Genomic DNA, 15318 nt, shown 5'->3' on the forward strand with positions numbered 1-15318 from the left:
AAATACAGGGTGTTTCAAAATTATCCTTAAAACTTTGAGCACATGTATTTCAAAAATCTGGATACATAGAAAGGTGTGTTTTAATACATATTGTTCACACACACCTAAAGCTTTGGTTCTTTATGTTGTTTTTTCTTTCATGTTAATTATTGACGAAAATGGCCACCCTTCCCCTTCCCAGCAGATGGCACAGCTAGAATGGTTGATAGAGGCCAAATCTGACACACAAGTCCAGCGTAACTTCCGGATACGTTACAGACGCACGCCACTCATCACGTCCCACAATCAGGCAGAGGCTCAAGTAATCCTGAAGCGTAATGAAGAGGACGAGTTCTTTGCGTCAAAGCACGAGTAACGCAGATATGGAACGGATGCGACAGGCATTTATTTGTAGGCAAACCAAATCAATGCGTCAAGCGTCTCGACAGTTGCATCTACCAACAACCATGGTGCAGAGGGAGTCACACAACAGACTGAAGATCAGGCCTATAAGGTGCAGCTGATGCATGCGCTTCAACCTGACGACGGGCCAAAGTATAAAGAATTTTCATGAGAGATTTTGAGTCTCGTCGATGACGACCCAGACTATCTGAGAGAGGTAATGTCCACAAAGTAAACTTGATTTCATGTACCTTGAAGATAAATGGACACATGGTAGTGTGGTGGGACCGTTTTCCTTTGAGAAGGCGTTAATAACCTCGACTGATTGTCTGGACATTTAGGAACAGTATGCATATGCACAGGTCGAATAACTGCAAGTTGATATCATGCTGCAACTGTATGGTTCCCTACGTCACTGAACCACGATCGTTAGGAAAGGCTTTGGGCGACACATTTATAGGTACGGAAGGACCCATTTCTTGGCCCCCCAGGATCTCCAGAGATAATCCCATTAGATTTGTTTCTTTGGGGCTTTGTGAAGGACACCAGTGTGGGAACTGCAGGAACTGCGAGCTCGCATGACGGCGGCACGTTAACGATATGCTAGGCCAGACATGGGAGGAACTGCAAAATGGCTAGATATCCTGCGTGCTATGGATGTCGCACACACTGAAGTCTGATAAACGCCGACTAAACCCTTAAGTATGTGTGAACATTACGCCGCAAACCGCACCATTCTGTCTACCCCCATTTCTGACATACACGTGATCAAAGTTATAAAGATCATTCTGGAAAACCATGTATGGTAAAGATCATACTCTTCTCTCTGGGGCTTGAGGTATTAGTTTATACTTCATGGAAGCCTTCAAAAGTGTTTGACACCTCTCGCATCATTGCCCAAAGTAGACTACAAGTCTCTGTCCCAATTGCAGGTTGGCCTCTCGTCAGCGGATGAACTGTATTTTGCGAAAGTGAGGTGTGGATATGCGTAGACGCAACGCACGCTTTGGTGGGCCACTCTCAAGGACTCTTGACCGTGCTCGATTTGCAGGCGTGTTAATGACATTGCAACTTCCCTCATTGGCTGAAAGGAGCTACGCTGCACTGGGGTGGTTTTTTCAATCACATCCTCCTACTAATTCTTCTACTGACGCAGTATCATTGCATGTAGAGGGAAGGCATATTTTACTACAGAATGAATTACGCACACGTCGTTGACTTCGTCATCTGCCATCTCTTTGCAGTTAACTCCTTCGCAGTTTGGTACCCAACAGAATAATGCCTCTTTGTCTAGTTTCTGTTGGCGGCGATGGAAGTATTGGGTAATATGGACTGCATTCTTGCTTGGTACTTTACTTACTGATGCTTGTAATTTCATTTATAAAGAAATATTATTTTTACCATGGTGGATACTCTAGTCAACATAATTTGCTATTATACTTTTAAAGAACCCGAACAACAACGCCAACATTTCCGTTAAATTTTCTGTATGATTTCCCTTACAATTATGCAAAGTTATATCAGAAGAAGAGCCAAATAAATTTGATTGCATAAATATTGCATCACAACAGTGTTGGAAAAGTGCAACGCATATTAGCGTACACACGTGGCCTTGTCTTCACTAGTATTTCAAAACTAGGAAACACCACAACAGTTGTCTGCCAAGAGAACGTAAACCATGCGCAGGTGCACCATTTCCTGTTAATTAATGAAAGACAGCACAGAAGTGGTGAATTCGCAGAGAAAGAACCATATGGATGGGAAACGGCGAAATCTCACGACAAAGGACTGCCGAGATGAGAAGATGAAATTGCTTATTGTTGGCGAGGAATGAGCTGTGTTAATTGCATGTGACACAGCCCGGCACACTGTCTTCACTCGTCAGAGGTGATCATATACAACATAAAAACGTGAGGGAATATTAGAAGCGCTTCTCGGCCTTTTAAGTGACTTCCACGCGGGGACTTCAGTTGTGAGACAATACCACATATGCGTCTGCTTATTTTGAGAAGGAATAAACAAACTTATGGCGTACTCAGCGCTAATGATGGGCCTTCGCCTATCCAGGAGGACTGTACGTACTGATCACTGTCGTGTAACTCGGGAATGTCTACGTCCTGGGATATTCGATAGAGGTTTCTATCACATCATCACACGCCTTCACATTGCATTACCTCCCACCTGCACACAGAAAATTGGTGAGAATGCTAAAAATTGAACACATACTATTCACTAACGTAGAGCACCAGCTCAGTTTATCGAGTGAAGCCGCCAAGATGGCATTTTGTGGTCTTCTCCAAAATAAAATCTTCTACCAAGTTTGTCAAGTGCTTTCAATGAGGTATTCACATCGGATACAGAATAAGCTGGAGTGAAATCATATATTTAGATACGTAGTCCCAGAACATGCATACAACACGTAACAAAAATTAATATCTTCATATAAGTCGCTTGAAATTGTCAGTAACAGACATACAGGGGTTAGGAAAAAAATGTCTCATTTCTGATGGTTATTTTGCTACTTACAGGAAGCGAGTATGGGACAGAAAATCAACTAAAGACTCTCATTAGAGGAAAGACGACTGGAAGTGATTGGATTTCTATTCGATTCTACATACAGTATGTGAAAAAACTCGCTCTTCTTCTAACAGGAGACAGTCAAAGGTCGCTAAGGGAACGAAGCATTCCAGGCAATTGGAAAAATTCACAGGTCTTTCGACTTTTCAAGAATGGTCGTCGAACACACAACTGTAGCCTTATAACGTTGAAGTTATTACATCACCGGCCGTATGAGGCGTTTAATCCGCAGCGTGTGGACCTAACATTCAGGTTATTGTGAACATCAACTGTAATGGTTATATCAATATTCTCGGGGACGAACTGTTACCCTTTCTTCTATGTCTTCACGATGAGTGTGCTGTGGACACTACCGCCTTGACACTACCATCTTCCGAAACAACCACAGCCGTGTTTACAGGGCTGCACGCATACATTCCTGGTCAGACGAACACTCAGATACCCCTTTGCACTACCACTGGGTCTCTAAATCACACGGCCTCTTAATCAAACGATATTAGTCCCTTAGAGAGTGTCTGGGAGTGTTTGAAACAGCTGGAGGCACTTGGTGGGATCCTATCAACTTGTTAGCTCTACGGGATTTAACCATCAACGAGTTGCTACAGCTGGATACGGTTTACCTGCCTCTCTTCTTTCACGCCGATTATAAATCAATAATTTAATAATATTGTCAAAGAAGAAACAGCTTATGAATTTCTGCAAAGACAATTAAATTTTCTACAACCATTAAAAATGCACCGAATTTTCTGAAAAAGCATCTTAGAATTTCGGCTGGAGATAATCCAAGAAAATGGTTCGGATAAAGCTGGTACAGAGGAAAGGATATGTAAAACGGAAAAGCTATATGCTGTAACTAAAAACATTTAGAACAAAAAAATGCCGGCATAAAAATTAAAAAAATAAGGCATTGCAACACAGTAGTGAAACCAGAATGTCCATATGCAAACGAATTACACTATTACACTACAATTCAGATGTGATGATGCCGACCGCTGTTAGGCGAGCAGTGGTAGTTTCATCTGGTGACTTCAGTTTTATATTGTATGCAAAGAACGACCATGACAGCAGTTTTTTATTATTTTTTGTTGATTGTGACAATGATTTTATCAGATGGTCTGCCTCATATGCCATGATGTCCATATGGTTTTATAAATGTTAATCCACGTTTCAGATCTGATGATGGCACCTTCAGAGTGCTGAAACCGGTAATCTAATAAACGATTGAAGCGATCGTGGCTTTTCAATTATTTTAAAAACAGAGTGATCGCCCCACGACACACCATGTGTTCACTGCACGATTCAGATGAACTATAAACGCTGGAAAGGCGAATCACTAGAAGAATACCGGGCCCACTGAAATCTGTGGAACTCTGTAAACTACGTAGTAAAGATATAAATCATCGAAACGTTGAAAATATATCAATAGTAAAGCGGAAAAGAAGACTGTTATTTTTTGGACATTTATGTTGAATGCGAGGCAGTAGATTAACCAAAAAGATGTTCAGATATTTGTGGGACGTGAAGTACCAAGAAGTTAGATCCATGAAGTACAAAAGGATTTCGAAAAAAATATATAAAAGCTGAAGAAACAACTGCCAGAGACTTAGCGACAAAAAGTATTGAAAACAGAAGGATTTCATGGTAGAAAAGTGAAAAAAGCTGATATAAAGTGGTCAGAATACGGGAAGAAAAATACAGAGAACAAACGAAAGTGTAGTGGAACTATACAGGGTGAAAAGTATTTAAACCGACAAACTCTGGGAGGTTGTAGGGGACATCAAAACAAATAATTTTCCCTAATGTCATTTTTTCCTATGAGGGTTATTTAAAGCGGTGGAGATCGTATTACGCTCTTCAGTTGTTAGAGGGCGTATTACGCTCTTCAGTTGTAGGCAACTGCTATCCACCAGTGTAGTAGTGCATTATCTCTTACTAATGAAGCGATACACGTGGAGTGAGTACGCTGATATGTTTGGTGCGTAATACGTAGTGCACCACAACGGACGAGCTGCACAGCACGTTTATCAACAACAATATCCTAATCGCCGTATCCTGCATCATACGACCTTTGCTGCTGTGTACCAACGTCTGCGTGAGACCGGGTCATTTAGCAAATTACCTGGACAGGGACGCCGTCGCATGGTAAGAACGCTGCAGTTTGAGGAAGCTGTCTTGCAGCATGTGGAGCGGGATCCTTCAATCAGCACTCGTGCAATTGCACGTAACATGGGGACGAATCAGTCGAATGTCAGAACAGTCCTTCGAGAGCAATTGTTTCGTCCATTTCACTTACAGCGTGCCCACAACCTGGAACCAATTGATTATCCACACAGAGCACAGTTTTCGCAGTCGTACCTGGAACAGTGTGAAATGCATCCTACATTTCCATCCTCTGTGTTGTTTACCGACGAAGCAACGTTCGGGCGTGATGGAGTCTTCAACATGCACAATTCTCATGTTTGGAGTGAGGTTAACTCACATGCCACAGTTACTAGCTCTCATCAAGTGCGGTTCTTCGTTAATGTGTGGGTCGGTGTTGTTGGGACTGTTTAATTGGGCCGTATCTGTTACCTAGGCCATTAAATGGCAGGCACTATTACAATTTTCTCGCCAGAGCATTGCCAAAATTGCTGGAAGACGTCCCGCTCCCTTCAAGACAACGCATGTGGTTCCAACATGACGGGACGCCGGCACATTTCAGTCGTCGTGTGCGTCGACTCCAGGACCGACGGTTTCCAGAAACGTGGATTGGCAGAGGTGGTCCTGTACCATGGTCTGCTCGATCACCAGATATGTCTCCTCTGGACTTTTTTGTGTGGGGAGAGATGCGCAACCTTGTTTACGCAACCCCTGTTGCATCAGAAGAGGATCTGGTTGCCCGGATAGTAGCAGCAGCAGGAACAATTCAGGATACTGCTGGAGTTTTTGCCCGTGTCAGACAGAACATGATCCGACGGTGTAACCTTTGTTTCCGTGTCAATGGAGGCATTTTTGAAAATCTACTGTAATTGAAATTGGGTTGTGTTAAGGCAGGGCTTCTCAACCTCTTCAGCTGGTGGACCCCTTCTTCAGTCGAAAATCCATGGCGGACCCCTAGTCAGTCAAGAGCACAGTAACTTCAAATTACAGAGTGAAACCAATGTTCCCAATAAACCCCCCCCCCTCCCCCCCCCCCCCCCCCGAAGTATCAATAGTCTTTGGTTTAGAGATGAATGAAAACAACTTGAAGGTCAAAAATCGACTTATGAAATAGGTAGTGCACTGACAAAGCAAGTTTAACATTTAATGATGCCTGGGACCGCATACGTGCCAGAGAGCACTGTGATTGGTTCACAAAGCTCGCTCCGCGCATGCGTCAAAGGTTTCAGCGCATCTACCGACGTGAGCCGGCGCACAAACGACCCCCGTATTGTTGCGAAACACTCGATCAGAGAAGCCTTATTCTTCGGCAATAAACTGTGTATGCGTTCCCACTTAGGAACCGCAAAGGCTGCTTGGGAATACGACCTGAAGTACGAAAAAAGAATAGTGATGAATTTGATTTTCACATTTTTATTCAATAATTTTACTCATTATTTTACACGATTTGGTGAAGGGCGACCGCGGACCCCCTAGAAAGAGCCGGCGGACCCCTAAGGGGTTCGCGGACCACACATTGGGAAGCCCTGTGTTAAGGTGTCTCTTGGTCATACAAAAATGGAAAAGTGTTTGTTGGTTTACTTAATTTGCCGCCAGAGAAGTCTTTCTCTACCGGTTTAAATATTCCTCATAGGGAAAAATGACATTAGGGAAAAATATTTGTTTTGATGTCCCCTACAACCTCACAGAGTTTGTCGGTTTAAATACTTTTCACCCTGTAAATGAGGAATTGAAATTGAGTCCTCGTCCTTAGTTGACCCATTCGAGAAGAAAAAAAAATTTCAATGCAAGAGGCAGTGTTGCACCGTGTAAGTATAATGTCTTGTGGAGGTGACTGAATGTTTGTTCTGGATGCTTAATATCTAGCCACTGCGACTTGTATTCGAAACAACATTAAAGAGTTTGTTACCCTTCTCCAGGATTTCAGCAATGGTTGGGACTGTTGTTTGGAAGTAACGATACACGACCCAAGTTGCCAGTGTTATTGATTTTACTGCAGCGACTTCAAGAGTACTTGGCGTCAAAAGTTGCTCCGTGGCGTAGTATTTGGGAGGTCACCTCACGTCCCCAATCCCTGTGTTACCGTAAGTGAAAGTGACTTGGCGTTAACGGCAGCTGGGAAGGCTGGTGAGCAGACTGGTCGCTGCGGCGACCGCGCGAGTACTTACGGCGATGGCCGGGAAGCCGGAGGGCTGTGGGCTAGCGGCCTGCACGTATCCGTCGCTGGAGCTGTACATGTCGATGGGTCCCGGGCTGTTGGCGGGCGGGAAGGGCGCGGGCCGCGAGCCCTGGTGCGCATGCGCCGCGTGCGGCGACGCCGGAGGGCCGAAGCCCTGCGCCGCAGCTGCCGCCGCGGCCTGGTAGTTGTTCATCACTGCGGGCACAGGAGGCGGGCCTTAAGGCTCAGCACTGACTTACACACACACACACACACACACACACACAGCAAGGCCGAGTAGCCACTACGCCATGTCGAGAACTCTAAATAAAATACACTACGGGCCATTACAATTGCTACACCACGAAGATGACGTGCTACAGACGCGAATTTAACCGACAGGAAGAAGATGTTGTGATATGCAAATGATTAGCTTTTCAGGGCTTTCACACAAGGTTGGCGCCGGTGGCGACACCTACAACGTGCTGACACGAGGAAAGTTTCCAACCAATTTCTCATACACAAACAGCAGTGGACCGGCGTTGCCTGGTGAAACGTTGTTGTGATGCCTCGTGTAAGGAGGAGAAAATCGTACCAACATGTTTCCGACTTTCATAAAGGTGGGATTGTAGCCTCTCGCGATTGCGGTTTATCGTATCGCGACATTGCTGCTCGCGTTGGTCGAGATCCAATGACTGTTAGTAGAATATGGAATCGGTGGGTTCAGGAGGGTAATACGGAACGCCGTGCTGGATCCCAAAGGCCTCGTATCACTAGCAGTCGAGATGACAGGCATCTTATCCGCATGGCTGTAACGGATCGTGCAGCCACGTCTCGATCCCTTAGTCAATAGATAGGGACGTTTGCAAGACGACAACCATCTGCACGAACAGTTCGACGACGTTTGTAGTATCGTGGCTGCGGTTACCCTTGACGCTGCATCACAGACAGGAGCGCCTGCGATGGTGTACTCAACGACGAACATGGGTGCACGAATGGCAAAAGTCGCTTTTTTTTCGGATGAATCCAGGTTCTGTTTACAGCATCGTGTTGGTCGCATCCGTGTTTGGCAACATCGCGGTGAACGCACATTGAAAGCGTGTATTCGCTATCGCCATACTGGCGTATCACCCGGCGTGATGGTATGGGGTGCCATTGCTTACACGTCTCGGTCACCTCTTGTTCGCATTGACGGCACTTTGAACAGTGGACGTTACATTTCAGATGTGTTACGACCCGTGGCTCTACCCTTCATTCGGTCCCTGCGAAGCTCTACATTTCAGCAGGTTAATGCACGACCGCATGTTGCAGGTTCTGTACGGGCCTTTCTGGATACAGAAAATGTTCGACTGCTGCCCTGGCCAGCACATTCTCCAGATCTCTCACTAACTGAAGACGTCTGGTCAATGGTGGTCGAGCAACTGGCTCGTCACAGTACGCCAGTCACTACTCTTGATGAACTGTGGTATCGTGTTGAAGCTGCATGGGCAGCTGTACCTCTACACGCCATCCAAGCTCTGCGTACTGATTTCTCAGGATCTATGCACCCAAACTGCGTGAAAATGTAATCACATATCAGTTCTAGTATGATATATTTGTCCAATGAATACCCGTTTGTCATCTGCATTTCTTCTTGGTGTAGCAATTTTAATGGCCAGTAGTGTAGATTAGTGCAGCGTTATTCGTATGTCCCTCCAGGGTCTGTATGTCTTGGTGATATGTAGCGGATGATTTGTCTACGTCTTTTGACACCCCTACCCCCTAGTGGTATGGTCTGCAACTTAGCCATGGCGCGTATTATCAGTCAAATCTTGTACAGATGACATTTTTCTGCATGTTTCTTATTTCTCACGCAGTCGTCTTCTGAAACACCGGAGGTACTTGTGAATAACAATGCATTACTCTCAGGACAGATACAGCCAGCTTGGCATACACAAGACTAGCCTCTAGGCTACGTCAAGAACACTAAAAACAGGGCGAACCTGAACTCCACTGACAAACTTCCGGTGGTGGTAGCACGAACGAAAACAAGAAAAATATGTCCAGTAAACGGATTCTAAAATGCATTCCTTAACAGATATGAGCACTTGATCTCCTTCGCTATAGTGAAACACATCTCTTCTACTGAACCAGTGCTCCTAGCTCTTAAGGAACGCCTTTAAGAGCACTAGTTTACTAGTTATTTTTTCTTCAAATCAAATGGCTTTAAGCTCTATGGGACTTAACACCGGGTTCATCAGTCCCCTAGACTTAAACTAGTTAAACCTAACTAACCTAAGGAAATCACACACATCCATGCCCGAGGCAGGATTCGAACCTGCGACCGTAGCAGCAGTGCGTTTCCGGACTGAAGTGCCTAGATCCGCTCGGCCACAGCGGTCGGCGGTATTTTCTTGTTTAGGTCCATGCTTTCTCCTCCCAAACTGTGGAAAGCATAGAGCTCGCCATAGAAGAGATTTGTTTCGCAGTATCGTAACTGTTACGTTATGCATTTTAGAGCCCATATTTTCTAGACAGTTTTTTCTTGTCTTGTTGCATCCTGCCACCTCTGAAAGTTTTTCGGTGGAGTTCTGGTTCACCCTAAATCGTAAAGCGATGTATCACAGCCTGGATACGCAGAAATAGCTTTGAACACCAAGGGCTAACCGCCGTATTTCATATGGCGAAAGGAGAGCCCGTACAGCGAACAGATTTCAGCTGTGAAGCGGAAAACGTAGCCTCCATAACGGAAAATAGGCAACTGAAAACAATAGGCGTTTACAGAGCTGTGGTAACATCGAGGCGTTGCCATGAATACGTACACAAAATAACGTTACATGTTTGGTAGTGGTAGGCGTGTAGCCAGCCGCATAAAGCCCGCTTTAGCTGCCAGGGCAGTTTTGTCATATAGATAACAGGCTACGCTGAGAGCAATAAATACTGGAAAATAATGCGTCCCGGAGCGCCATAATCGCTGGAAATGCCTTCAGGAGTCAAATCGCCCAAATCTAGATACTTGTTCAATATTTATACCTGACTGGACACCTTGCTATTCTAAACAGTGAATTTTTATTTTTCACAATACTTAATTAAATGCAGGGGACAGAAAGTCTTTGTAGAATGAGATTTTCACTCTGCAGCGGAGTGTGCGCTGATATGAAAGTTCCTGGCAGATTAAAACTGTGTGCCGGACCGAGACTCCAACTCGGGACCTTTGCCTTTCGCGGGCAAGTGCTCTACCAACTGAGCTACCCAAGCACGACTCACGCCCCGTCTTCACAGCTCTACTTCTGCCAGTATCTCGTCTCCTACCTTCCAAACTTTACAGAAGCTCTCCTGCGAACCTTGCAGAACTAGCACTCCTGAAAGACAGGATATTGCGGAGACATGGCTTAGCCACAGCCTGGGGGATGTTTCCAGAATGAGATTTTCACTCTGCAGCGGAGTGTGCGCTGATATGATATTTCCTGGCAGATTAAAACTGTGTGCCTGACCGAGACTCCAACTCGGGACCTTTGCCTTTCGCGGGCAAGTGCTCTACCAACTGAGCTACCCAAGCACGACTCACGCCCCGTCTTCACAGCTCTACTTCTGCCAGTACCTCGCCTCCTACCTTCTAAACTTTACAGAATCTCTCCTGCGACCCTTCGGAACTAGCACTCCTGAAAGAAAGTATATTGCGGGGACATGGCGTAGCCATAGCCTGGGGGATGTTTCCAGAATGAGAAAATTCTGGAAACATCTACTTCACTCATTAAGGCAACACATTTTTTTCTGAAAGAGGTGGTTTTATCTAGGATTCCAAGGCACCATATTATTCCCCACTCTTTTTGGCTACAAAACCCTATCTTTTAACATAATCTCCATTCAAAAAAATGGTTCAAATGGCTCTGAGCACCATGGGACTTAACATCTGAGGTCATCAGTCCTCTAGAACTTAGAACTAGTTAAACCTAACTAACCTAAGGACATCACACATCCATGTAGCGCCTAGAACCGCTCGGCCACTCCGGCCGGCATCTCCATTCAATGCGACGGCCTTACGCCACCTTACTACTGGAAGGGCCTGTATGCCCGCATAGTACCACTGTGGTGGCCGACGTCACAGCCAAAGTCTTGTTGCACCAATAATCTCCACCATCCCCGTACTGCTTCCCACGGAGTGCTTTCTTCATTGGACCAAAAATATGAAAGTCTGAAGGGGCCAGACCCAGGCTGTCAGGTGGCTGAGGAACAGTCCAATGAAGTTTTGCGAACTCCTCTAGGTTGAGCAGACTTGTGTGAGGCCTTGCGTTGTCACGGAGAAGGAGAAGTTCGTTTGTATTTTTGTGCCAACAAACATGCTGAAGTCGTTTCTTCAGTTCCTTGGGCGTAGCACAATACACTTCATCGTTGCACCACTGAAGCTGACATCAAACAGAATTACCCCTTCAAGTCCCAGAAGATCATCGCCTTGACTTTACCGGCTCAGAGTGCGGGTTTGGACTTATACTTTGGAGGAGAAGTGGTGCGGCGCCAATCCCTCAATTGCCGTTTCGTTTCCGGTTCGAAGTGATGAACCCATGTTTCATCGCCCGTGCCGATGTTCGACAAAAAATTGTAACGCTCAAGCAAATTCCGCACAGATGGTCCATCGTTGCTGTTTATGATCTTCTGTTAGGGGGCGAGGAACCCACCGGGCAAACATCTTTGAGTACTCCAATAGCTGGAAGAGTGTGTCAGCACTAGCAACAGGGACGTGCAGTTAGAGCGGCGAGGTGTCCGGTTGTGATCTGTCCATCACCTCGAATTAGTGTGTCCGCCTCTTCCAATATTGCAGGAGTTACAGCTGTGTGCTGCTGGCCGGGACGTAAAAGATCGTAAACGGTTGCGCGACCTTTTTTGCGATGATGACAGGCGCCTCGCCCAACGACTCACCGTGCTTTTGTTCACTGCCAGGTCTCCGTAGACATTCTGCAAGCACCCATGAATATCTGCGGTGCTCTGGTTTTCGGCCAAAAGAAACTCAATGAGAGCCTTCTGCTTGGAACGCACCTCCGTTACAGATGCCATTTCGAAGGCTACGTATTGTACTTCCACCTATCGGAATTTCGTGAACTACAGGGGCTGAAGCGGGAATATTCCACGATGTCCCAAAAAAAATTCGCATTTTTTTCAACTGAAACTGGTTAAGGAGAAAAAAGGTATTGCATCACATATTGAACGCCCCTCATACATGTATATCTAATTACATAGACTACTAAGATGGACTACTTTTTAAACTAGTTGTTCAAATGATAACTATAATAGATATCTATAATTTTGATGCTGCTTCTTAAACTACCTCTAGTTTACTTCACTGAGGTCCCCCCCCTCCCCCCCCCCCCCCCCCCAAGGCGCTGTAGTTTTGTTGTCTACTAACATACCTTCCAGTTATTCCTGCCCGCACAATTATAATACAGCATGGGGTTGTCCTTAAAATTTGGGCTACAGCCTGGCTATGGAGCGCATTCTGAAGAGTTAGCCCAGACTTACCCGACAGAGCCTGAGTGAGCAGCGGTGTGTTGTTGTTGGGTGTCAGCTGGCCGTTTGTCAGGTCCACTGAAAGCACACAAGAGCAGACGTGAGCCCCAGAGCAGCGGGAGCGCGAGGCGACAGGTGCCAGCGGTGCTGTGGAGGGCGGCAGGGGGCGCGCAAACAAACACACACACACACGCACTCTCAGGTTGCCGGCAAACCACCAGCTATTCTTTTCACCGCCAAAGCGCTCTGTTGCCTTTCACTTCTCTTTCACTGTTGGGCGAGGGGGCTGTCCACTTGGGTAACTGATGACTCAACTTTTGCTCTGGTTCAAATGGCTCTGAGCACTATGGGACTCAACAACCGTGGTCATAAGTCCCCTAGAACTTAGAACTACTTAAACCTAACTAACCTAAGGACATCACACACATCCATGCCCGAGGCAGGATTCGAACCTGCGACCGTAGCAGTCGCGCAACTTTTGCTCTCACAAGAAGAAAGCTTAAAGAGTATGATGCATACATTTGCCTTACACTGCGTGTAACGAGAACACTTTCCCACAAACGGTCCAAGGTCCAAAATTGCAAGGTGTCGAAACCAGGTTTTTGGGCAATAATTACCACGTAAAGGTGCAAGAGTTTTACTGCAAGGTTACTCAAAGCAAACTTATTTTGACGAATCAGAAGAATGAAACAACAATGGATTCAAAACTGCCACACGATGTGATCTCATTCCCTGTCCTGAGCCTGCCCCACGGCTTATGGGCACCCACGTCACCCGTCAACTCGCCCGCAGGCTGGCACTAATAGTGTAATCTACCCGCCGTGTCAATCATATAAGTGATTTGCCTTGACAGGCAATGAATCTACCACCTTCAGGGGTACACAATTATGTTTGACCTCCTGCAGGAAGCTGAAAGTAGCGAGAATGGAGGGCACGGACAGAGGCTGTGTATAGGCAGTCCCAGATGGGAATGTGGGTCGGCCAACAGGCGTGCCAAGGTAGACAGCGCAATTTCCATAAACACTGTGTGCGGATAGCGCAGCTCAGTAAGCAGGAGATCCCAGTAGCAAATCCCCCAGTCTGCCACACATTTTCACTCGTCGCCACTGATTCCGCTTAAAGTTGCGATGCAGCTGACATCAATAGTGCCTTCCCTTTCCTTTCTCCCCCTCCACCTTCAGTTTACATAATAAAAGTAGCATAGCCAACAAGAGAGTTGCTGCACACGTGTTCTGTGTGTGTGCGGACCAGCCCTGTCAGTGGCTGCTGGCCCAGAACAATACGGTTGCACGCTGCCTGACTGTGCATCAGCTGTTTGAACGCGAGAACAGCATACACTACGTCACGTGTACTTAGAAAATTATCAGCAGAGAACACATTTTATGAGAGTAAGCTATAGAGCAGTATCTTCATCCCTTTAAGCATCGCCGTTTATGGAAAAATCTTGTTTCAACATCTTGAAGCTTATACGAAACATCGAAGTTTCGCAAGTTATGTGCAAGGCCTACCGTGAATGTACAACAATTATGTCTAAATGAGTGGCTTTGCGTATTTACAAATAACAGGTTCAAGAATGGTGTATTAGTTTCCATGGTGGTGTTCCTGCTGATGAAGCTGAAGTGGCCTCCACCTGCATTCACATATTCCTTCGTCCGTACATTCACATGTACTTCCACCTCTCCCCCTTCGTACATTCAGATGTACTTCCACCTCTCCCCCTACAAATTCAATTAAAGATTTATCAGACAAGAAATCACTCACAACACAATGCAACAGACTGAAAATGTAGTAAAATTGTTAGAAGAAGTGAATCTGTTTGTGCAAGCATTAAACTCAAAACTGAAATGTGGCTTACACCAAAAGTACCCAGACGAGTTCACGGAGATTTATGTGAAGAAGTTGGGCCATATGTGAATGCAGATTGACGTGATTTTAGAGGAATGTTTATACGAGAGGTTTGAATAAAAATATTGTTGCATGCATTTCATTGTTACTTCACCACTCGAATACTTACATTCCTAAAAGTTCAAGACACGGCAAAAAAGGCCACGTATTCGTCCTTCGTAGAGCAGGAAGAGGAGTTGTTCGACATATATCCTATAAACATCTTTCTCACCGAATGGAAAGAAGGCCTACAAAGCATATTCCTAAACCCTGAATAAGAGAGACGGGATATTCACCTTGCATTTGAAGAATTATTGCCTGCCAGATTACCAATAAACTTATTCTACGGTTAACCCAAAAATAATTAGTTAATTCTCTTGGCTATATCCTTTGCTGCTTCCCACCGAAAGATGACGTGAAATGACCCTTTAAACTAATTACAAGACAGATCTCTAACTAGACACAAATTTTCGATAAGAAATGGCATTTCTTTTCTATGCATCAGGTTTTATGCCAAAGACACCCTTAGTATGCGTAGTATGCGTTTTGAGAACAAGCTGCCATCATCAGTGGTTTCAATTTTACTTGAAGTTAACACGCTTATAACATCAGAATGAATTTCGCACTACTCACAGGTTTACATACCGTGAATGTACAACAATTATGTCTAAATGAGTGGCTTTGCGTATTTACAAATA

At 45.4% G+C, this 15318-nt stretch overlaps 1 protein-coding gene across 1 annotated transcript in view; it reads right to left on the reverse strand.

Annotated features, from left to right (window-relative positions):
- The window catches only part of LOC124619568 (RNA-binding protein Musashi homolog Rbp6), a 1335315-nt gene that overhangs the window by 28868 nt on the left and 1291129 nt on the right, over positions 1 to 15318 (reverse strand). The window contains exons 11-12 of the mRNA XM_047146061.1: positions 12749 to 12814; positions 7266 to 7471 (exon numbers count right to left, since the gene is read on the reverse strand). Coding sequence (XP_047002017.1) covers positions 7266 to 7471; positions 12749 to 12814 — 272 coding nt within the window. The remainder of the gene's footprint in view (positions 1 to 7265; positions 7472 to 12748; positions 12815 to 15318) is intronic.

This window comes from Schistocerca americana, chromosome 1, assembly GCF_021461395.2.
Source record: "Schistocerca americana isolate TAMUIC-IGC-003095 chromosome 1, iqSchAmer2.1, whole genome shotgun sequence".
NCBI classification, from domain to species: Eukaryota; Metazoa; Arthropoda; class Insecta; order Orthoptera; family Acrididae; genus Schistocerca; species Schistocerca americana.